At 40.7% G+C, this 24475-nt stretch overlaps 1 protein-coding gene across 1 annotated transcript; it reads right to left on the reverse strand.

Annotated features, from left to right (window-relative positions):
- Positions 1-900: 900 nt before the first annotated feature.
- SLTM (SAFB like transcription modulator) lies at positions 901-23343 on the reverse strand (the record flags this gene model as incomplete). The annotated part of the gene is made up of 21 exons (XM_079541022.1): positions 901-1009; positions 1346-1503; positions 2236-2377; positions 2821-3135; positions 3754-3921; positions 4935-5059; positions 5645-5819; positions 6811-6968; positions 7195-7286; positions 7620-7780; positions 7868-7977; positions 8066-8215; positions 10126-10244; positions 12223-12272; positions 12828-13296; positions 14660-14687; positions 15607-15654; positions 16085-16270; positions 16495-16568; positions 22492-22579; positions 23149-23343. The coding sequence occupies 21 exons, from the start codon at positions 23341-23343 to the stop codon at positions 901-903; spliced, it is 3120 nt and encodes a 1039-aa protein (XP_079397148.1).
- Positions 23344-24475: the final 1132 nt, after the last annotated feature.

Consider the following 24475-nt stretch of genomic DNA (forward strand, 5'->3'; position numbering starts at 1 on the left):
TCACTTTATTTCAGTTTTCTGGAACATTCCAGATGCTTAACAGTCCCTGCACGCACCAAATGAGTAACAGCATTGCCAAGAGCAGGCTGTTCTTACTCGCCCTTGCCTTAAACTCGATAAATATTTTTACGACAGTCTGAGCCAGTAACTGCTTTAGCCCTTATCTGAATTTTACTTTAAAGACACTTTTTTTCTTTACAAGATCCAGTGTTCAGATGTATAAATACTGAATGAGCTTTAAATATTCATGTTCTTCAGAAGGGCTTGTCAATATTGTTTTTGACTTGCCATGCCAACTTGTCAGTTTCATTATTTCTTCTTTCCCCCAAGACTGGTTCCAAAGACTTAATAGAAGCTATACAGAATATGAAGGTTTATTTCAAAAGAATACATTTGCAAGAATACACATAAATGCACTCAATGTAACAGTACCTTCTGCAAAAATAGGTTACATAATACCCAGTAATGAAAGAACAATCTTATTTCTCTACAAATTAGAAAGCAGAGAGAATAGCCTGGACAACCTTCAAAACGGAGGTTATAGCTGTGTATGTTGTGAGAAGTAGCCAACTTTAAAGCATGACACCACAGAGCTAATGCTGGTAAATCAAACTAGCACACAGCTGCAACCCATTCTTTTATACAAGATTAACAAATATTTTGGTTCCAATTTGTCTTTATACAGCTCTAGTGCCTCAGGGAAAATGCTTATCAAAGATACACAAAAACTATCCAAAATTACAACGTAACTATTAAAATGCCTCCAAAATTGAGAGGAAAGTAAGCATGTTAAATTAAAAAAATTTAATCAGGAGTTCTGGACAAGATTTCCTGTTTTTAATCAGAGAAAGTTTACAAGAAATTTCAATAAGTTATCTTGAAACCAAGCAGCTGTAGATCTTAGAATCTTCGTGGAGGTCCACCTTTAAATGGCTTAAATCCTGAGCCACTGCCCCTCTGCATGGAATTCCCTGTGATCTGTACAACTCTATTTATTGGTGACGAGTTACTGGAAACAAAGGTGTTAAAGAAGTGTTATCAAAAGAGTCTACACTCTTGGTGCACAGATAAGAACATCCATACTTCTCATCTCACTTAACTGTTAAGTCTCAAAGGAATCTTCAAACCATTCAAGACAAGAGGCTTTACAGGAAGCTTCTGAGTTTGCAATTGAACAGCACTAGCAGAACAAGAACTGTGGAGCCAAGTTCTGGCATTTAAGGACGGATTGCATGTTGCACAGCAGCAAGCCCTCGCTGCTACACTGAGTCTACTGCACTTCTAAAGGATAATGTGCACACTGGGAGCTCAGTGGGGAAGTCGAAGGAAGGAACAATTTTTGTACCTCGTGTGTGGAGACATCATGCCACTTCCTCCACGGCCATCTCCCATTCTCCTTGCATCATGATACCCACTTCCTTGAGAACTAGGTCCATGCCACTCTTTCCTTGGTCCAGTTTCACGACTGTGCCGTTCAACAACATGTCTGTCTTCATTGTAGTGCTAGCAAGAAAGTTATTTTAAGAATGAAAGGCCTATTTCGTCATCAACATGATGTGAGTTTTTCAAGAAAGCTAAGCCCAGAACTCTCCAGCATTACTACTTAAAATGTAGTAGTTTGGGCTTTCAATCCATAAGCATCTAAATCTTAAAATAAGTCTTGTTAAAATAACTCTAGATATCAAAATGGAACTATTTTGCAGTAATGAGTGTGCAAAGGGTGAAGTTTCATGAGCTTGTAATTTACTCCCAGTTCTACCCCAAGCACATAACAACTAAATAAGTATGTTCCATGTATCTGCAGAAAGAAACGTTAAATGCTTCAGTTGAGAGTAGCATGAAAAATTTAGGCTGTTGGCTCTCAAGACAAATCATACAGAATGTTTTCTCACTAAGAAGAACACTGCAAATAACATGCAGTGTCAGATTAAGAACCTGAAAATACTATCATAACACATTATGAAAAGCCTAATCAGCAACTCATTCACATGCTGTTCTGACCCACCTGAAAGAAACTAGACTTAAGAACTGGGTATGTTTTCTGCAGACACTTTAGCTTAATTAAGGAAAAAAGCAATACAAACACTATTTAAAAGGGAAACAAGCAGTTTTAAGCTAGTTAGAATGCTTGTTATGATTTATCTGATGCTATGTGGTCAGCTGATTTTTCCAGCATGATTTTTTATTTCTCAGTTTCTTCCTGCCTCGTGCATAAACAAAGAAAGAATTACTTACTTGTCCTCCACCACCTCGTTCTCCCATCACTCCTCGTTCTCCTTCCCTGCTTCCATACCCAGAAGCGCTGCTTCGGCTGCCAGGAGGTGCACCTCTTACATGTCCAGACACTTCTCTTCCTGACCGATCTGGCCTCTCACCTCTGTAAAAGTTGCTTTTATCAAAATTGTGGTTTCAGTATAATATAATAGATATCAAAACCTAACAGACCTGTAAAACTCCATATTGCTAGCAACTTGCAGTTGGATTCTTGGAAACATTGTTTTAAATCTACATGGCTCGCTAAATATTGAAAAGTTTGCATGTATTTGTTTATATCAGCATTCTCACATAAAAAGCCTCCTTCCTATATATCTCTATGCATGAATAAGAATAGACTGCTAGGTGTCAGCATAGAGTTTACTGATGTTTAGCATATGCGACAGAGTAATCATCAAGTTTTTCCTACTGTTTTGGAAAGAGACTTTGCTAGTCTTTAGGAGGAAAACTGTTCTCTCTTTACCCATCAGTTCTTGAGGCATTATTACCATGGATAAATTCTACAAGAATCACTACTTTCACTAGTTGTATATCCAGGAAGTTTACCTGCCATCACGTTTGTCTGTGCTTATGCTTCCCTCGTTCTTCCAATTTGTTTGCCTAGGTGGATTTGAACCAGTCTCTCTTGGATGTCGACCGTGTGGTATTTCAGGTCTGTCATGAATTATCACTGTTCTTCTTTCATCTCTGTCTCCTCGCACTTCCCGTCTGTCTGTATCTCGAAGTTCACCTCTTGGTGGTGGCGGCTCATTTCTTCGGGAGTCACTGAAATTCTTTGGGTATCTCTCAAACCCTGGTTCTTCTCTTCGTGCTGTTGGGCGAGTCTTTTTTGCTTCACCTTGATTTACAAATCGTTCTCGCCTAGGTTGTTAAAGCAGGAAAAAGTCATTTGCTTGTCTTCCATTCTTCCCTTTTCTCCTTAAATATAAGCTCAGAGGTTAGGAGATACTACTCATATAATCATATTTAAAAATACTATTCATCTTTTTACATGGTATACATTGCAAGAATCCTTACACACTGAATTACATTTATCTTTACAGTTAGCATTTTAAGCTTGAGTTCTAAATCCATCTGAACATTTTTCAGTGGATTTTTCTGTGTGTAGTTTGGCGTCTACAATATTGAAGCTCTTGTAGGGTCTCCTTTTTACCTTCCTGGTATGAAGCACAGGGAATGCTAGATTTAGCCTTGCTTCTTAAGGAGATTAATTAACCAAGCAGGACAGGTCTAATTCATGAGAACCCATTTGTGACAAGGTATAAAAGAAGAGTAATTGCAAAATTTCTTCTGTAACATGATGAAAAGATCACCATGCAGCAATGTAACATCTCCAGGAAAAAAAACATATAAATGGCCAGTCCTGAGGTGATTTCTAGACACTGATACAATTCTGTTGCTGCACAATGACATCTTTAACTATTCTAAATTTAAAGATGTTGGCAGTCCAATACCTGCTGCCCCATTATCATAACTTACCTGTCAAAAGACGACGATGGAACAGAACCTTCTGGATATCGCCCCCGTTCTCTGTGATCAAAATCATTAAATCTGTTCGGCTGGCGGCTGTAATCTGAACTATGACTAAAACGTGCATCTGTATCAAGAGCCATCTTCTTACTCTCACTCCAGTAAGGATCATCTCTCCTTTAAGAGAAACAAAGGACCCATCATCAATTACATGTATCCAAATCACAGCCTAATAATACAGAAAATAGTTTCAATTATGCATCAGTCGTCTGCTTTAAAGGCAAGCATTTGAACCCTTGTAAAGCTTCTAAAGGAATAAGATTGTGTAAGATTGATAAATGTAAGAAAAATGTTTTTGGTGTTTTTGTTTCTTTAGACTACCCATCAACAGTATTTTGTAGCTTAGATTTTAGATACCATCAGTATAAAAGAATCCAACCAAAATTCTGCCATCAAAAGTCTTCCAGGATAAATAATAACAGCAGCTTTCTAGATAAAAAAATAATAATCAAAACAGCTTTCTCAGAAAGGAACAGTGCAGAAAGCATCACCCCCTTGATCATCAGAAGCACTCAGGTGCAGTCTTCACGATGAGAAGGCAAGACACTGTTACTTCATGTGGGGAATAAAGACAGCTTCATTTTCATGTACTTCAGTGTTCTGCTATTGTCTCTAGCATGAGACTTACAGTTGCCTTCTATTGTGCCTCCCTTAAGTCAACTTCATGGCTAAGATCTCAGACCTATTTTCTCAATTATAGAAACTACTTCTGAGCTTTGATTCAGGTGGCTCAAGCAGCCAGTGGTACAAGTCATCAACTTCAGCACAAACAAAAAGCCAGCACACTGGCTCCTCTGAACCATTAATTTATCAGGAAAGTAAATTCTTAATGAATTAGAATCTGGAAATTTTGGCCGTTAAGGCAGAAGAATAGCTTTTCTCAGCAAATGCACTCAATTGTACTGTATTCTTTTGGTACAGTAAGAATTAATTAATGGGATGCTTCTATGTCAAAGCTCTCTGATACAGATACCACGTTTCACACCTGACATACACTGATGTCAAAAATAAATACCAGAAATTCAGTTCTTCTGTTTAGACTTGTTTCAGATACAACCACATTTTCAAGTCACAAACAGCTCCCAGCTCTTTGTAAGGGTTTTAAAACAACGCTTTCAGAACTAGATTACCTGTGATCTACATCACGTGGACGTTTCAAAGCGTTCCTCTTTTCCTGTTCATAGCGAAGCTGTTGCTGTTGTCGACGAAGTTCCTCCCTTTCACGAGCAATACGCTCTGCTTCTTTTCGACGTTCCTACCATGAAAGGGATGGGTAAAGAAACACATCAGACACAAGAGCTCTAATTAGAGATTCCTATGAAACACTCAGTAAGTATACAGAACTAACGTTTGACAGTTTTCTACTTAAGGCTGTCTGATACAATTCATGCTTGGATAGCATCCAAGACTCAAGAGAATGAAGGAATATTTCTCTGAAGAAGAGACAATGCATCTGTTAGGTATAAAAATCTCCAAGTGCTTCCTCATGTTACTAATGTCTTCACTGCCCAGAAATACAGCTCATTAAGTTTGCTATACCACTGTTCTCTAGGAAAAAGCTAGTAAAATTATTTAAGAGTAGCTAGTAGAAGCAATGTCACCTACTGAACTTCAGTATTAGTGTTTCTGACAGACACTACTGTATCAAGAACTTGCTATCAAATTACTAGTCAAACAAGGTAAAGACTGCTGCTGCTGTTTTGCAATGTTGCCTATTTATTGTTGGGGTGGTTCTTTTGAGGCCTGAGTGGACGGCCAAAGAGAAATTCATACCAAGTGCAAAGTGAGTTACAGTCCTCAACTGACAGTGCATTATAGTCTGGACTACAAGTAAGTATACCTGTTCAATACGAACACGCTCTCTTTCCAAACGCTCTCGTTCCATCCTTTCCCTCTCTAGCTTTTGCCTTTCAATTTCTAATCGTTCCCTTTCTCTCTGCAAGCATTCTTCTCGTTCGTGCATTATTCGTATACGTTCTCTCTCCCGACGTTCCCTCTCAGCAATTTCTCTTCTCCTGAAGAAAGACAATAAAAACAACAAAAAGAGGTAGCAGAAACTGAATTGGAAGTTTCTCCTCTAAAACTAACATCACTGTAGGCACAGACATTCATAAACTATTTGTGAGAAGGCTAGTACTGAGAGAAGCCTACTCCTTTTAGCCCTAAGTAGCCAAACTGTACTCTATAGAACCACTTAAGTAGACAACAGCTACTGAAACATTTAAGTTATAAATTATCATTCTGATTTTTTTTTTTTTCCTCCATGATTCATACTGCTGCATTGTTATCTGGCAGGTAACAACAGTAGCCTAGCAAATAATACCGTTTTGATCTTAAAAATACTTCTAGCTGCTGCACACTTCAGACTAACAAAATTTTAATTACTTTCTGTCCAAAAATGAGACAGAAAAACATGACTGTTCTGACTTGCACAGATAGTATTCTTGTATGTTTCCTTCATCCCCGCCTCCAATGGAACAGCTTACAGGAAGCAGGAAAGGTATTTTCTCCTGTAAGATCTATGCTTGATAGGAATTCCTTTGTTGTGGGAAATCCAATTAAAAGCACAAGTCACTTGACTATTCTCTGCAAACTTTTTGTCACATAAAACAAACAGAATAAGAGAAAGTAGCCATTTAGTCCTTTTGTGTAAGAGACAAGAGGGTATTATGCTCAATTCATCATTAAGGCATGTAATAGATCTCTTAAAAATTACTATTTTTGACCACATCTCCTATTCAACTTCTTGTCTTTCGCAAAGCAAACTAGCATGCAGTCACACCCCCACTAACAAGCACTAAGCTATGCACATACACATATGGCTTTTGAAGTATTAAACAAAAAATTGTGAGTCATTTTATTTGTATAAGGGTACTGTTAGGCACAACCTCAGACTTTAACATCTGGGTGAAAGGTTTGACGGAATACATTCTAATTAGGTTTCTAAATAAAGTATCTGATCAATTAATGTGTAAAATAGCCTTTAGCAAAAAGTTGAATTACTACCTTCGGAGTTCAACAGCTCGTCGTATTCTTTCCAATCGAACCATGTGTTCTCGCAATCTCTGTTCCTTCATCTTTTCAAAAGGCAAGATATCCTTTCTACCCCTGTATTCCCTGAATTTCACTTTATCTTGAATAATACGCTCTTTGTTCCTCAATATCTGTGGCTATAGACAGAGATTACAATGGTTATTTCAGAAGTCTCATTCACTTAGGGAGATTTCTGGATGCTACGTTCAAATACCATTAACTACTGAGCATAGAAAGCTTCTATCTAAGCTTAGTAGTTTATGATACTTCACAGACTCATCAGGAAAAAAATAATAATGATATGTGTGTAAGGTAGCATCAAATCATAAGGATTCCAGTAAATCAACAGATACTTACTTTCTCAAACCTTCCCCTTCTCACTGTCCTAGAGTGGCCTTGGTCTCCTTTTGTTTGGTCAAGAACAACAACGTGACCTGGGCTTTTACCACCTAGGGAATAAAGAAGGAAAAAAAAAAGGGGGGGAGGGGAGAGTGATTTAAAACAAACAGAGTCTTCATTTGCTTATTACAGATATTCATTGACTTAGAGATTCAGAAATGTCACTGAAGTGCTACTGGTAGCAGAAGCATGCCAGCACATTTCTGTAGCTAAGCAGTAGTACGATGCATGGAACTTCACATTGGGTCTGAAGCAATAGATATTGCTGGATTGTAGAGATGAATCAGTGGTTAATTATTTTCCTTCCAACTAAAAGCAAGAACATGCCCCCCAAACAAGTCAGACACAGATTCACAAGGAGGAAACATGGCTATATTGCATACTTATTCTTTTCTTTTCTTCAGTTTTTTTAGTGGATTCTTGATTAGGGCCACTTGCTCCATTATCACTCTTCTCATCTTTACCTTCTGTTTTCTTGGCTTCTTTACTTTCTTTTTTTTCAGATTTTTCAGATTTCTTCTCTTCTTTTTTGGTTGACGGTGTTCTTGTTAGGAGAGAAACACACAAACACAGTGAGGAAATTCAACTTAAGGGATTTTCACAACTTTAGGAGACATGTGAATGTTCTTACTTGCTGGTTTTATCACTTGATGTGGTTTTCTTATCTCCTGTGCTTCTACTTGAGCTGGATTTCTCATCGCTTTCCTTCTTCAGCTCCTTTTTGGAGGGATCGCCTTTCACCTACATTTTTTTCAAAAGCAAATATGTCAATACAGATTTTTGTCCAAGATGGTCTATTTGGGTGAGCTTTTCATCTTATTAAACCTACTTTCTCAACAGAAATTTGTTGTCCGTGCAGCTCTGTCCGATGAAGGTGGGCGATACATCTGGCCACTTCTGTACTAGAAGACATGGTTACTATGCCGTAACATTTTGCCCCCGGACTTCGTGCGTTTGTGACCACCTTTGCACCAAGTACCTACGTAAGCAGGTGAAGATTAGGTCTTTAGAAATAGATTTCTAGTGAGGAACAGATGATATGCCAATAACCTTTTCACCCTAGTATATAGGGAACAACAACAACAAAAACCTCACCCTATTAGAAGGAAAAACGCTACAAGTTTTGTAAAGCAAACAACCACACCTTTTCAAAACCTTTATCCCAACTTTTAAATTATGGCAAATTAAAGTGTATGTCATGTTTTGGCCAGTAACAACCTCACACATGTTACCTCACCTCTCTTTTTTTTTTTTTTTTTTTGAGAACCACCATCAAAATTCATGCTGATCTAAAATTGATGTTTCATCTATAATGGATGAACATGCATAAAAGAAACAGGTCAGCCGCTGCCAATTAATCACAAGAAGGTATAGTAAATTGCTGCCTAATATTCCTTGAGGCAAAAAGTTCTTTAAAAGGTAACTACCAAATGTGTCAACCAAGCAGCTTTGGTAACCAACTCTTAGACATGTGCCTCTTGAGAAAACATGAAGTTTTGTGTTGTGGCTCCCTGTTAGAATTTCAGTAACAACAGGAGCAAGTCTTATTGGTTGACGCAATTTATAGTGCATTAATTCAATCATTTAGCAGCCTGCAGGCATTTAGTCATTACATGTTTCCCCATTTACTTAAAAGTGGGTACAGAAGTACATACAGCTGCTAAACATTTATCAAGCAAAAACAAGCAGAGAATTGGAAATTTTAACAAAACAGACTCTTACGTTTCACTACTCATGCAGTCATTAAATAAAACTGCCTTCTTAATTTATTATAAAAATCAGATTCATAGAATTCCCATACTAACCCAAAATCCAGGAAAACTGACTTAGTTTAAGCAGTCTGTAATAAACTTCATCAGAAGAGTCCCCAGAAGAGCAGACGTTAGCAGTCATATATCTTGGCTTATTTTTCCCCCACTAAGAAGCCCTTAGAACACTTTTTTTTTTAGTAAGTTTTTCAATCTTAGATACAGTTGCTGCAGAAGAACTTAGCCATGGCTATCCGACTAAAAAAAAAAATCTCAAGGCTTAAAATCAGTCCTGACCTCAATGTTAGTGCCATTTATACCTTACCTCAAAAGGAAAACAACTTATGAAGTAATGGGTCTTCCTGTAAGTAAAAATTCTAGCTTAAGGTTCTGAATGTACCACGGGTTTTTTTAGGTTATAATGGTCAGACATTTCATCTCAGATTTGTGTTTAAATGAAGTGATAGTCAATTTCTGTATTTGCATAGAGTAAGGGTGTCATGGTTTCAGCTGGGACAGAGCTAATTTCTCCTTTACAGCATGGTATGAATTCTGTGTTTTGGCTTTAGGAGAAAAACAGTGCTGATAACACACCAGGTTACAGTTGCTGCTGAGCAGTGCTGTACAGAGCCAAGGCCATTTCAGTTTCTCAGATCCTTATGCTGTCCTGCCAGTGAGAGAGGCTGAGGGAGACAAGGAGTTGGGAGGGGACAGAACCAGGAGAGCTGACCTAAACTGGCCAAAGGGATACTCCATATGACATCATGTGGGAAAAGCCTGAAAACAGTGGGGGGTTGGTCTGAGAGCTGCTGCAGCTTGGGGACTGGCTGGGCATCAGTTGGCAGGAGGTGAGGATATGCACAGGGCATCACTTGGTTTGTATATATAGTAATAACTGTAACTCTTCCTGCCCTCTCCCCCCTCCTTTCTTCTCTCTTAGTAAATAGCTTTTATCTCAACCCACAAGTTGTACGTAGTTGTTTTGGGTTGGCTTTTTTCCCCTGATTCTCTCTCATTGGGAGTGGAGGGAGTGAGAAAACCATCCCAGCGTGGTGTTTAGCTGCCTGCTGGGATAAACCACAACAAGGGGTTATGAGGGAGGAGGCACACACAACACACAATATCACACCAGGTGAAATACCTTTCCATATTTTCCAAAGAGATTTTTCAAGTCAGCAGCTTTTGTGTTGGAAGAGAGTCCGCTAACCCACAGGTTTCTAGTTGAACTTCCACTGCTACCACTAGCACTGCTTCCACTTCCTGAAACAAGTTTTGCAAAACAGCCAACAGAATTAAGGAGACAAAGATTCAATGAATATTGAACTAAACTGTTGCTGACAAGAGAAACTTAGCCTGTTACCTTTAAGTAACTGTTTATCCGGTTACCTTTCTTGAAAAGACTTCTATATAAAAAAAATATGCACCATAAGATTTCATTCATTCACCCACGTAATGAGACCAACAGCTTGGCTTACTTGACAGAGCTAGGAAATCATACAACACTCTGTTAGGCATGCTTTACTTCTTATTTAGGTGAGTTTATTAAGCTTCAACTTTTGGTTCTTATTGGTAACTTCCATCTAGAAACGCACCCAACATTTGCTTTTTGTTACTATGTCTTTACACTAATCAAATTACCAAAGCAATGACTGAAGAGTTAATGGAGGAGACAGTTAATCCTCAACATAACTCATTTTTCCTAGCCTCCAGAATCTGTTTACTTCCACAGCTTCTTGGTGGCCACCCTCCATCCAGAGCAGCTTTTTAACACACTGCTGGATGTAGCTTACCAAATGATATTTTGCGCATAAAGAAAAATAATAAGGACAAATAGAAAAAAGAAAAAAAAATCCATAAGAAAAAACAAACATGTTTTAGCCATTATTGTAACAACTCAGAACTAAGAACCCAAGAGTCACACACAGATCCCCAACATCTCTTGTACTGTTTTGTTCAGCTTCTTGTTGTTTGCTGTTAGGTGTATGAACTGCTTCTGTTCAAACATAGCTGGTTGTACAGGCTGGACAAGCACAGGAGCTCCAGTTAAACAGCTGGAAACTCTGATGGTGTGCAGATTTCAAAGGTAGTTTAACCACCCTCAGAAACAGCTGGCTTTCCTTCTTCAATGCATCAAGATGGACCAAGAGCAAAAGGTAATAAAACCTCAGCTATCTTCATCTAGGATTATCTTGATAATCCTGGATTATCTTGATAAACTGTGATATACTAAGTTTATCATTAAGTAGCAACTATCTTGGCTTTGCATATTATATTTTTAAGGCAGCCTTATGACAGTGACTATTACAGATGTCGTAAGTGCTACATGGAAACAGATTTGCTATTTCTTTAATTCATCATAAATATAAAATTATCATGAGCAGACAGGCATGTACAGATGACTGAATTATGTCTGTCACACAAATTTCTCCTAAAAACTTCATTTCTCATGTGAAGTTCCATTCATCCTTTGTGATACGAGAGATTATTTGGTAAAGATTGTTGGGAAAGAGCAAAAAAGGCAAATTAAGGAGGCACATCAGCTTGTAAGAATATATTTGCTCAGCTCTGAAGCATCCATATAACTGTCGACATTAATGCACACCAGAGCTCCAATATGAATTTTTCATTGTAAAACTGGTTTTTGTGGTAACAGAAGGAAACACCAAGGTATACAAAGAGCTTCCAACGTTACTGCCTTGACAGCCACATGCACCATTTTGCTAGCCAGCATGTTAGCTGCAGCTAACATAACTGTGTATAACTATGTAACTGTGTTATACTGCAGCTGAAAGTTCACTTTATTTAAAACCGAGCAAGAATTGAGGTCTGAACAAATAATTTAACTGGTGTTACATTTAGTAAATGCATGTGGCTTTTTTGCATTTTTATGCGTATATACAATCAGTCCTTTAGGCTGATGTCCAGTCACAGTAAGCATATCTGACAATGATACCTTCTTATCAAAACAAACACCTAGGAGATGTTGAGTTTGCTCACAACAGTATTTTGAAATAGAAGAATATATTTCCACTGAGTCCCCAGAATAGGTATTTTTGATCTTATAAGAAATCTGACATTATAAGAAGGACACACACAAACAGCTGGTGACTACTGCACCCCTGGCACAATTTACTACAGACAAGTTCAATCATATAAGCCATTTTAATACATAGCAAGATGTTCTCGAAGGGAAAGGCATTTACTTCAAGACAGTGCTGCCCTAACTTGTAATAGTTACCTTTATCATCCTTCGACGTTGTCTTGCTTTCTTTAGATTCCTTAGTAGAGCTAGAGAAGCAAATTAAAAATCAGAAGAAAATTGAAAATACAGAATTTGCTAAGCATTGCATTTTATACTAACAGACAAGTTAACATTTCAAAAAATAAAAAAAAGGCTAGACTGTGTATTTGAACAAATGATTCCCTCATGGATTCTTGCACTGATTTTCCCCAGGATGCCTGAAGATCTAGATTTTCTGACAACTCTATTCAGTGGATATATGGCAATCTTCTCCAGATTTCAGGACGGGGACTTGACTTCATTTTGTGTTCTTAGAACTGATAGCTGTTCATTACCATCATCACAAGGACATTTAAAAAACTTGTCAAATTGGAAAAAAAAAAATAAATAAATGCTGACAATTCGACAATGCAATCAGTAGGACATAGTGTCTATACGAAGATCTTGAATTTTAAAAAGTAACTTATGGCGGTCAAAAAAAATCTATAGGCAGGAGCATAGGATACTAATTACAAGATTCTTGCTGCTACCCCCTTAATGTAGAGTGATCTTATTGAATGCTGGCACTCAGTATCGTAAAGAACTGACATAGAAAAACAAACCTCTTTGCTTGACCAGAGGCCCCAGTAGACGAGGGACCTTTCTTCAAAGTATCCTTTTCTTTGTCTCCAGATTCTGCTTTCTTTGAACCTTCTCTGGCTTCCTTCTTGACAGGATCACCCTTCACGCAGTCTTCCTTCTTACCATCTTTATGGTTCTCAGTCATCTCATAGTCCTTGCTTTCCTTCTCCAGGCTCTGTGAAATGGCATCCTGCCCATCCTTTGGCTTACTTGCTTCAGAATCTGTAATTTTCACATTTTTACCTGTTTCTAGGAGGTCATCACCATCAAAATCCAGAGTGATGGCATCTTCAGCCTGGATTGTAACCGATATGTTATCATCCTCAGCTTCTTTCACAGACGTGTTAGCTTCCATCTCTTCGTGAGCCGTGTGATCAGCCTCAGCTAGGCTTTCTTCTGAAGGAAGAGGTTTAGATACTTCTTGTGTACCATCACCAGAACCTGCTTTATCTAAGAGGATTTAACAGGAATAAATATGGCAAAACAAGAAGTTTAAACAATTTCATATGCATATGCTAGAATAGGACCTAGAAAATACAAAGCCAGTTATTAGCACTGATGGAAGGTTAGGAAAAAACACAAGGTGTATTAACACAAATATAAATCCTTTACCCAGGATCACTTATTCTTCATGGCAAAACACATTTCCTAGAGACAAATACCAAAATATTAGGAGTCAGAATATGGTTCCATCCTGGAGATACCCGTTCTTCATAAGAAGTATCCATTTTCCAGTTTAGGATTTAGCATGTCATAAGAAAATAGTTGCCTTGGATGCTCACAGTTTGGTTTAATCCAGCTTTCGATCTTCCTGGTTTTGAGACTTCCAACCTTCCCAAATCCAAAAGTATTACAGTCTTGGAGAATTTCAGTCAGTCTTCCACATTGGTAATCTTTGGCTTTTCCTTTTCAAGCTTGTTGTTTGGCAGTCAACTTACAAGGCTACTGCAGAAAATAGAGGAGTGAGCTTTAATCCAGAGTTCGTAGACAGATGGTTCTCAGTCTTCATCCACTGGACAGATTTTCCATCTCAGTCCTACACCGGCACCTCAGACGGTGTTCTTCGGCTTGCACTGGAAGTATTTCAGTCGTAGGTCCCTCGTACACAAGAAGTCTGTAGTTTTATCCTGTAACTTCAGTGTTTATTCCATCTTGCGTAACGTGATGTTCCATGTCCTTTTCTAGTCCACAGTACGTAGAATCCTTAAGACTTCTGTCCAGAAAGTCTGTTTGCCCAAATGCATTATATTCCTTCCATAGTTTCACTAATGAGTACAGCTTTAAAATAAAGGTAGCCACTCCACAGGTTTCCAAACACTTGTTTTACCATTCCATATACAAATGGTATTTCCAAGTGACAGTAAGCCAAGCATATGATGGTCCACACATTTTTGGGTGCTCAGGTTCAGTGTAAGGGAGTATCATTTCAACTCAATTAAACATCAGTTACTGCAGTGCAAGTTGGAAGCATTTGCATCAAGACTTACCGTATACTAGAATCAGAGTCCTTGAATACTATGGTTGCTTTTTTTGTGTGTTTGTTTTTCATTTTTTAAGATTCATGGTATTGCAACTATACTATACATCCACCACAGTAACTGATAAGTACTGTAATCAACTCTTAAAAGTAAAATAACTCTTAAGAGTGAGATAAACCCATTGACTGCAATGATTCCAGGTGCTGAGCTTAATAAGGAAACAACTGATACTGGAGACAAGACTAAGATTAGTAAAGAGACCAAATGTTACAAGAGAAAATTGCCTGCTCTTACCAGGCTAAAGACTTCTGAACTATATTAAACTTCAAACATACCTTTCTCATTTTCCTCATCTTCACCATCCTGCAAGAAAAAGGAAGTCAAGACTAAATGTCTTCTATTTTAGAACTTAAGGTAGAACAATTCATATTTTCCATCAAACTTCAATCACATGAAGGCTAATTAAATAAGTGAGACACTACTTCCAAAGAAAATATGATACAGAAACTAAGACTGTGTTCCTTCCTTGTCAAATCACTGAAAATTTGTACCAAAGTTCACTCGTATCTGTCTGCAACACCTACAATTGGCTGCAACATCAAACTGTCCCCTGTCCTGCTATAGCATTTAGAACAGATGGATGTCACACTTCTAAGCACTATTTTCAGTGAAAATTAAGTACTCCATCACTGGCTTTGAAAGCTTATGAGAAGGAGGCCTACCTCATTTCAGACTTTTCATTCAGTATTTCAAGGTGAAACACAATAAGTAAATTCTTGTCAAAATCTAACCCCTCTAATAAGACATGATGTATGAGATGTCCCTTTTTGAGATGTCAGTTCCATGTAACTCAGACTGTATTTCTGAGCTTAGAGATGTTACAAATGTTAGCATTAAAAAAATCAAAACAAAACAATAACATTCCCCAGAGACACATTTCCAATTTAAACCAGAAGTTCCATGCCTAACAGCTGTATATACTAGGTTATCATTTGTCATAGCCTTCTAAAGCATCTTTAAGACAGTTTAGAAAACATTCCTTGTTAAGTTTATGCAATGAATAGTCCCAGATCACACATGGGAGTTTGCATTTATATGTGATGCCTTATTTGGAAGACACAATTATTTGCTCTATTAAAAACAAACAAATAAATAAAAGATCTGTTAATGCAGCACAATGAAGATGAGAACAAACAGTAAACATCCTAAGATTCAAGCTGAAACAAAAGGCAGTCTAAAGTTAGCTTATGTGCAAAACAATTAGAAATTATTTGGAACTCACATGGACACTTGGAAAAGTGTAATCCTCCATGTCTTGACCTTCATTTTCCTATAATAACATAAAAGGAACTTGCTCAGCAAGAGATTTGCTTTACGACACTTGAAAAAAAAAGAACAAGCAGAGCTGAGAGAGTCAGTTAACTCAAAACATTTTAGCTAAATCAATATACATTTGAAAAGTGAGAACTTTTCATGACTTCCATCTCCAATCAAGTTCAGTGTTCAGACTAACTACGTCATTACTAATAACAAGGAAAAGAATCACCTGGGAAGTCAATTTTGGACTATGGTACAATTTTATCAATTAGTACCACATTTATTTCAGGCCTATTCACATACAAAGCAAGAAATAAAAACAGAAAGAAAAAGATTTCCCAACTATCTTCTAGAGATAAGAAAGCAAGATGAAGTGGAAAAACTAGTTCTGACTTCCCATGAATACATGTTGCTGATAACAATGCACTTAAAATACACAGTACCTGATTTTCAGAATCCTTTTCTACATCTTCTGTTGTCTCTGCTGGCTCCACGTTGAGGTATTTTTTCTTTTCTGCAGAGGGGAGTTCTTTAGAGTTCAAGTTCTCATCTTCAGCAGATTCTTTAAAGTCCTTCACTTCATCATTTCCATCTTGATCGCTTGTATCTTGAGTCTCCAATTCACTTTCCTGTTTGGAGCAAACAACAAATATTTGACATTACTGTTGTCATTGGATATGTTAATAAAAAAAAAAACAACACAAAAACAAACCACCACCAAAATCACTATTAGAATCAGTGTATTTGCAAAGTTTGTTTGTTTGTTTTTGCTTTAACTAAAACCGAACACTGAACTTAAACAGAAACTGGGATATACTTCAATTTTTGAAAACAAAACAAAAAAAATACATGCTTTCATTACCTTGACAAAGGAATCATCTTCAACCGAAGCATCACCAGTTGATTCATCAGCCTCCTGCTTTTTACCTGACAAAACAGGACAGGCTAATGACAAAAGCTGCTACGTATAGCGTGCTTTCTTTCAATACTGATTACATGTAGGGCATTACTTTATTATTCTCTATGTGCTCCAGTTTATCTGAGCTGTTCACTACTGTTCAACTCTCCTGAAGTCTAGTGTTTTTTAAGATGAGGAGAGAAGAAAAGTCAGATGAGTGAGTATGAACAATTAATGCTGTTTCATAAACAAGAAGATACATCCAAGTTAGTGACTTGATAAAATATCAAGTCCTGTACTTTTAGCTACAATGAAATGTAAGAGAACATTAAGTATACACATCTAGCATTCCTGGAGCTAAAGTATACCTTATAACTTAAGATTTTGGAAAGACTGGTCTTTATAGGATAGCTAACATCTCAGAGCAACTTCAGTTAAAAAGAACTTCTGACGATCGTCTAGCCACCCAACCTCCAGAGAGCTGCAGAGAGCACTAATTTCCAAGTTACAATCATGTTGCTCAAGGTTTCGTCTAGCTATGGTTTTGATTATCTGCAAGTCTGGAAGGTTCTCAAAGCCACCTTTATTGACAGCTTTTCATCACTGCAGGGAATAATCAGCAGCACAAATGGGGTCATGCATCTAATTTACACAGGGCACATTTCACTGAAGAATTCCAGTACACGTGCTTTTTTCAACTAAAGATGGTTCAGTGAAGATGACAACTAGAGAGATTGCCCTTTGGAACCCACTGCATTTCACAGAATCATAAAAGTTGGAAAAGACCCTTAAGATCATCTAGCCCAACTGTCAGCCCATCGCCATCATGCCCATTAAACCACGTCACTCAGTGCCACATCAACCCCCTTCTTGAAAATCTCCAGGGACAACGACTCCACCACCTCCTGGGCAGCCCATGCCAATACCTTACCACTCCTGAGAAGAAATTATTCCTAATATCCAACCCGAACCTCCTCAGGTGCAACTTAAGGCCATCACTTCTCATCCTATTGCCATTATCTGTGAGAAGAGGCTGACCCTACCTCACCACAACTTCCTTACAGGAGCTGTAGAGAGCAATAATGTCTCCCCTGAGTCTTCTCTTCTCCTGACTGAACAATCACAGTTCCCTCAGCTGCTCCCCATAACACTTGCGCTCCAGAGCCCTCACAGCTTCATTGCCCTTCTCTGGACACAGGGCCTCAATGTCTTTCTTGTAAGAAGGGACCCAAAACAGAAAACGCTACTTAAAATCTTGAGACCTCACCAGAGCTGCTCTGTATGTGGGATGATCACCTCCAGCTCCTGCTGGCTGCACTGTCTGCAATAGAAGCCAGGATACCATTGGCTTTCTTGGCCACCTGGGCACACTGCTGGCTGCAGAGCCTCCTACTGCCAGGCAGATTGACACGTCCTCCCAGCTTGGTATCATTTGCAGATTTACTGAGGATGCACTCAATCCTCTCATCCAGATCATCAATAAAGATATTAAATAGGGCCATCCCCAACTCTGATCCCTGAGTAACACCAGTTGTGACCAGTCACCAGTTGGATTTAACTCCAAGCTCTGGGCCCAGCCCTCCAGCCTGTCTCATACCCTGTGAAGCGTACCTGTCCAAGCAATGGCTGCCAGCTTCAAACCTTCACAAAAACAAGACCAAAGAACACTAAATACAGACACCTCCATACCAAAACATGCCCCTCTTAGGGCTTTTTGTCCAATTCATTCTATTGAACAGGAGCCTATGTTACAATTTTAAGCAGCTCAATTAGAAAACAGCTCTTTTGGGAAGAAATGTTGCTATATTCTGTTGAAAATTTGTATCAGTTCAAGATGCAAATGAGATGAGTTGTTCTCACTGAAAGGCAACACTGACAGCATGCATACACTGTTTTGCAGTTTTCAGCTCAGAAATACTGTAGTCTCCAGGAAAAGACACGTGGCAGAAGTTATGTTTATGATTACAAAACATAAGAAAGTTCCAATCTAAATGCATAGAGAAAACCAACAAAATATTCTCATTTTTTTTTTTAATCTGGAATGCAGTAAATTTCAATAGATTTGTGAGATTTCAGAGGAAAAAAAAAACAAAACCAAAGCCAAAAAAACTCAGAAGCACAGGTATACTGAGAAAAGCTAGCTTTCCAGAGAAAGAGATGCAGACTGGCATGACAAAGAATAGTTTCTGATATGCTTCACAGCTGATGTCTGAAGAAAGAGTATCCCAAACTTTGTACTAATATTTCACCATTCTACAATATAACCTATAGCTGCCGATAATCTCAATAAAAGTAAAAAGTGGAGAGACTGCAAGGACACATCCATCTATTTTCTGCTTTAACATTCTCATTTCAGTTCTTCAGTTTGTTAAACCCGCAGGTCCAAGTTCTTCCTGCGTGCAAACCCACTTAACCATACGGAGAAGTACCAACGCATACAGCTGATGCCAGACATTTAGCAACCAGCTAGCATGTATGATCTTGAAAACTATTTAAATTCATTCGTTTTGCCTGAGGAAATCTGGCAGGTGAACTTTACAGTGAATAAAAAAGAACTGACACAGCTATCTCTACTACGTCCCATCACTCTGCACTGGCGGCTGGAGGTAGGAAGTTTACTTTCAGTAACAGAGTTGCGTTTCAGGTTACTTTGACCTGATCAGTTACTTACTTCACAGGACTGATGTTGGCACAGGCTCATCAGTGACGGTGACTTGCTAAAAAGTAAAAAGAAAAAACCAAACCTGCATTCATTAAAATTCAAAACTTCTCTCCGTTGGTTCACTGCAGACTGCCAAAGTGAGATTGTAACAAGCGTCCTTCAGAAACCAACCTTTGTGAATGTGCTCAGAACCAGTCTCACTTAGAGGAAAATAACCGTGGCTGGAAGGTATGTTAAGAACTACTGTCCTGACAGCTGAGCCTTCTGAAAACAGGCGCAGTGAGTCTCAACTCATACAAGCTGTCAACAAACTGAAACATCTCCTGTGTATGGTTATCTAGCAGTGGCTACTGAAAATGTCAGTGGCGTAAATAGTACTCACCACAAATGTGGGTTCCTGAGCTAACAACACAAACAGTAATTTGCCTTGGTATGATGGCACTCCTTTGTAAGCTGTGCTCAATCACTTTTCTGGCAACGGATACACACCATAAAATTGCAACAGACTATTTACCCAGAGAATGGGTATCCTCTTTAGAACTAAGTAGGAGATTTAGAACATCTTTTAAAATATTGTTTTAACAATATGTGGTTTATTTTCTACCATTTACAAGTGCTACAGTAGCTTAACTTTGCCCTACCCATTTGTGGCCCTCTACATACGGAGCTGAGACTGAATATCCAAAATTACCTAACAGTGTATTGCAGACAAGTCTTCAACAGTTCAGCCTATATCAATATTCCATATCGAGTTTTCCTAACAGACAGTGCTCAGAAAGCCACCTCACTTCTTCCACAGACCCTAAGAGTTGCAGCAGAATTCTTGACTACAAAAGACATTCAGATCTAAAATTGATGATACAGCTGATTTCCAACCCACACCCCCAGAGAAACCTTTCCTCCTATTCACCTCTCTGTCTGCCGAGAGAAAATTTATCCATTACTCCCACTCTCTTACCTTTTCTAAGGCTCTGTTTTCTTTCTAACTCCAAGAAACATTCAATACTCCTCCTACTCTGCTTTGTACAGCAGTAGTAGTGTGAACAAAAAAAAATCCTGCTGAACTGATAATGTCATTCATTTTACTGCTAGGCAGCAGTAAAATAATCGAAGTTACAAACCCACTAGAACTAGTCTCAAGTTATTGGGAGGTGAAACATCAGCACAAGGCTTGGAACAATCTGTGAGCAAAATCAGTAAAGGATGCAACACTACACATAATCAAGAGTACATACAAGCCTAAGGAGGATCAAGATACTTCATTTTAAGAGAAAATTTAGCATGCATCTCCTACATGCCTTCAAAAGTTTCTTAGTGACTAGTTAGGAAATGTATTTTTCAAGTGGTAGATTTCCAGGTGGGGGGGGAAAAGTCCTGGCCATCAACAACATATTTTAACAAAAAAAAATAACAACAGATAGAGAAGACAAAATCAAAATCAGCAGTTAATACAAAGAATGCATAGCTGAAAAGAAAGAGTCTGACTTTGGTAGAATGCATTTCTCTCCAGCTCAAAGGTACAGATCAGAAAAAAACAGCAGTAATCCAGTGAGATCCTGAAAGATTTTCCCTCGACCAATTAGTGATATTTTTTTTCTTGTTCTTAATTTGGAAGATTAATGAAGCATAAACCTTTCTGTTTTGGCACAAAATACGCTCCTTAGACTTTTGTACTCCCAAAAGTAAAGAGAAAGTTTTGAGTTTGCAAGAGTGAGCAGATAAGAACTTAATGAAGGTCATGTTTTGCTTTGAGTTGTACTAAGGCTGTACACGTGATACATATGAGCCTTACAATTTAATTCCACAGAAGAGGTGGCAACAAGCAGCCACTGAAGTCTTGGCTCAGGCAGCAGCAACACTAGCAGGCAAACTATCTTTGTGGAAGCAAAACAGTACAACTACACAAGAAGCCGGTTCAAGAACGTTGTCAGTCTAGTTTGGAGACCAGGAGGATAAAAAGCAGCAGATTAGAAAAGCATTCATCACAGCAGAACTGCCATTCAGATCTCTACATTAAAAACTGTGGAAGTATGTCCTTATTTAGCTTCCATGTTGTTTTCTTAAGCATTGGTTACCATCCTAGAGTAAGGAACAAAGTAATGCCGCAGAAGAGAATGAAATCATATTCTCAGCTTATTTGCCTTCACTTTTCTAGTGTGCCAGAAGCACAGCTGGGATGTCACTCAAACTCTCTATAGAGACATTTTATTATTAAACTGCCCTCTCACAGCACCAGACAGAAACAACAATAACCATTTCCACCACAGAACCCAGCCTAAGACGAGTGACAGTGGTATAAGGTCAACCATTTCCAAAGCAGGTATCTATGAACATAGATATATGTTCATAGCATATATATGTTCAGTGAAGAACACTATGTGTAAAGCAGACATTCCCTTCTTCCCCAGTTTTACTTGGCAGGTTACAGACACCCTCAGAAACAGAAAACAAACAACTCTCCCTCAAAACTCAAGGTCACAAAACACAAATAGTTACGCATAAGTAAACAGTGCCAACAAAATCTCTGCCAAATATATCAGTTTATAATCTAGATAATCATTTTTCACAACATAAGAACAGAAGTCTCTTAATATGACATTTTAAATCACACTGAACATTCTGATTATATTCATGAATCTCTCTATTATAAACCTTCAGTGACAATCGTGTTGATAAGTGACAGCACACAGCCCTCCTTAAGCTCTGACCACCTACTGTTCCACACTCACCACTAACATGGGCCAGGTACTGTCTGACAGCTGAGCAACCCACCAGCTCACTCCTTGCCCTGGCACAGGCTCTCAGCCACTACACTGACACCCACCCATGAACACTCCATGCTCAGGATCCCATTCTATGGCACATCCCCAGAAATCTTACAGAACATTTACAATGTTAACGAGCATGGCACAAATCTCTGGGCTCCAAAGACTACAGCCACCACCTTATGACAAAACACCTGACCAACACATCCCATACGTACACAGCACCCCTATACTTTGCAAGGCCCAATGCATTCCACACCCTCAGTGATAAGCAGATGTGTGACACAGGGAGACAGACAGAGCATGCTGCAGGAAAAGGAAGCAAGCTGGTGCAACAGGTGGTGATGGGGGAAACAGAGATGATGAGGAAGGAAATACCATGACTGGAAGCAAGTGCGGAGGATTTATGTACAACAGAACTCAAACAGTAAAGCACAGGCACAAGTGAGGCCACCGTTCATTACTTCTTTCTTAAGGTGCTGCATGCAACAAAAACTTGTTTAAATCTAATCAACAGGTATTCACCTTTGCCTTTAGCTGGCTTCTTGGTGGGTGTGTCAGCAGAAACAGTTATTTCAATGTTATCCGGATCACCTCCCTCCTCTTCGATGGCCTGAACAAGATACAGAATGGCAGTTCTTAATGGAGTTCGTTTGGAAGCAAGATGCTGTCACTTCAGGATACGGGCGAGCCAAGTCATTACGTTTTCAGCTAAGCAGTGTCTTACTTCACGTTAAACCTCCCACCAAAAGCCGGGGGAGAGGGAGGAAAGACTGACGCCAGTGACAGCGGTTTGTTTAAGCCGTTCGCGTGACATTCCGAAGGACAACTTATCGAGCAGCGGCACGTTTCTCTCGGGAATCACTGCGCCGGGCCGCCGGTCAGCCGCAGCGACACGAAGGGCCAGGCAGCAGGCAGCGAGCTGCAGCCGCCCGGGAGGGCCTCAAGGCCGCGGGCCGAGCCCCGCCTGACGCCTCCGCTCCCCGCGGCCGGGCAGGGCGTGCCGACGCCGGGCGGGCAGGGCCGAGCCGGGCAGGACGACCCTCAGCCCTCCGCCGGCAGCAGTAGCGGCACCGGGAGCGGCCCCGCCCCCCTCACCGGGGCCGGGAGAACCCCGCCCCCCTCACGGCGCTGCCCCCGGCCCGGGCCGCGCCGCTCGGCCGGGCCCGCCGGAGCTCTCACCTGCTTGAGCCGGGAGATGAGCACGGTCTTCACGCCGGTGACGTCCAGGTTGCGCCGCTTCAGCTCCGACTTGAGGTCGATGACGCGCAGGTCGCTGATCTTCTTGCTCTCAGTGGGAGGCGGCGCCGCGGCCGCCGGAGCGGTGGGCGCCCCGGGAGCCCCCGCGGCGGCGGGAGACGAGGCGGCGGCGGCCATCTTAGAGCGACTGAGCGCGGAGCCGCACGCACAATGAAACCCCCCCGCCCTGCCGGGCCGCGCGGTACCCGGATGGAGGCCGCGGCCGACCTGAGGCGCGGCGCAGGCGCGGTGCGGCTCACCTGGCCTCCGGACCTCCCCGCGAGAGGTTGGCGGCGGGCGGGTCGGGCGGGCGGGGGTGAGGGCCGCGGTGCGGCCCCGCGGAGCCCGCCCAGGAGGACGGGACGGCGCTCGGCGCTGGCCGGGCCCTCGCTTCTTCAGGGAGCGGCGCTGGGAGCCATGAGGTGCCCCGGGGCGGCGCGGGCTGGGCCAGGCCTGGCGGGAGGCTTGGGGCCGGGCGCCGAGGCAGGGCGGGGCCGAGCGGGCGGGGAGGGCGTCCGCCTCCGGGAGCCGGGCTGCGTGCTCCGCCGAGCGTTTTGAAGCCTCGGTCCGGAGCAGATGACGGCGCGGCGTCTGCGTGCGTCTGTCGGTTCGAGCTCGCGGTCGCGGGCCGCCGTGCCGGGGCCGCAGCGCGTCCGCCCGCTCGTAGCGCCGCGCTCGGCCCCAGCGGCGTTCCGGGTTCGCCGAGACAAAAGCGGAGCGGTTGTTAGCCGCGCGGTGCCGGGCTGGGTCGGAGCTCCGCCGTGTCCCGGCTTGTCGGGGTGTGGAGACGTGCGAAGCGCGGGGTCCGGCGGCGATCGGTCTCGCTCGCGGTAAACAGAGTGCCTTTCGCTTTGTCGCAGCGATCCTCTGTGCTGTCTTCATTCAGAAATTGTGTGCTGATAAAACTGGAAGGATGTGTTCGTTTCACTTAATAAATCTGTTACGAACTTCTTTTTTTTTTTTTTTTTTTTTTTTTTTTTTTTTGGTGCCCGGAATCCAACGGACTGGTTGGTAACGCCTTCATCTTCTCTGTTTCCAGAGCGTGCATAATCCTTCAGTATTATCATTATCATTATATTACTTCAGTAATATCGTTTAACAAAGGCTGACATCCATCCATTTAAAAGTTAAGCATGTGCTAAAGCCTAAAACGGAATTTGTGCTGATGACGCGCTGGAACAGGTTGCCCCGGGAGGTTGTGGATGCATCCCTAGAGGCGTTCAGGGCATTCAAGGAGGTTGTGGATGTGGCTCTGGGCAGCCTGGTCTGC

Source organism: Tetrao urogallus, assembly GCF_951394365.1.
Source record: "Tetrao urogallus genome assembly, chromosome: 11".
In the NCBI taxonomy this organism is placed as follows: Eukaryota; Metazoa; Chordata; class Aves; order Galliformes; family Phasianidae; genus Tetrao; species Tetrao urogallus.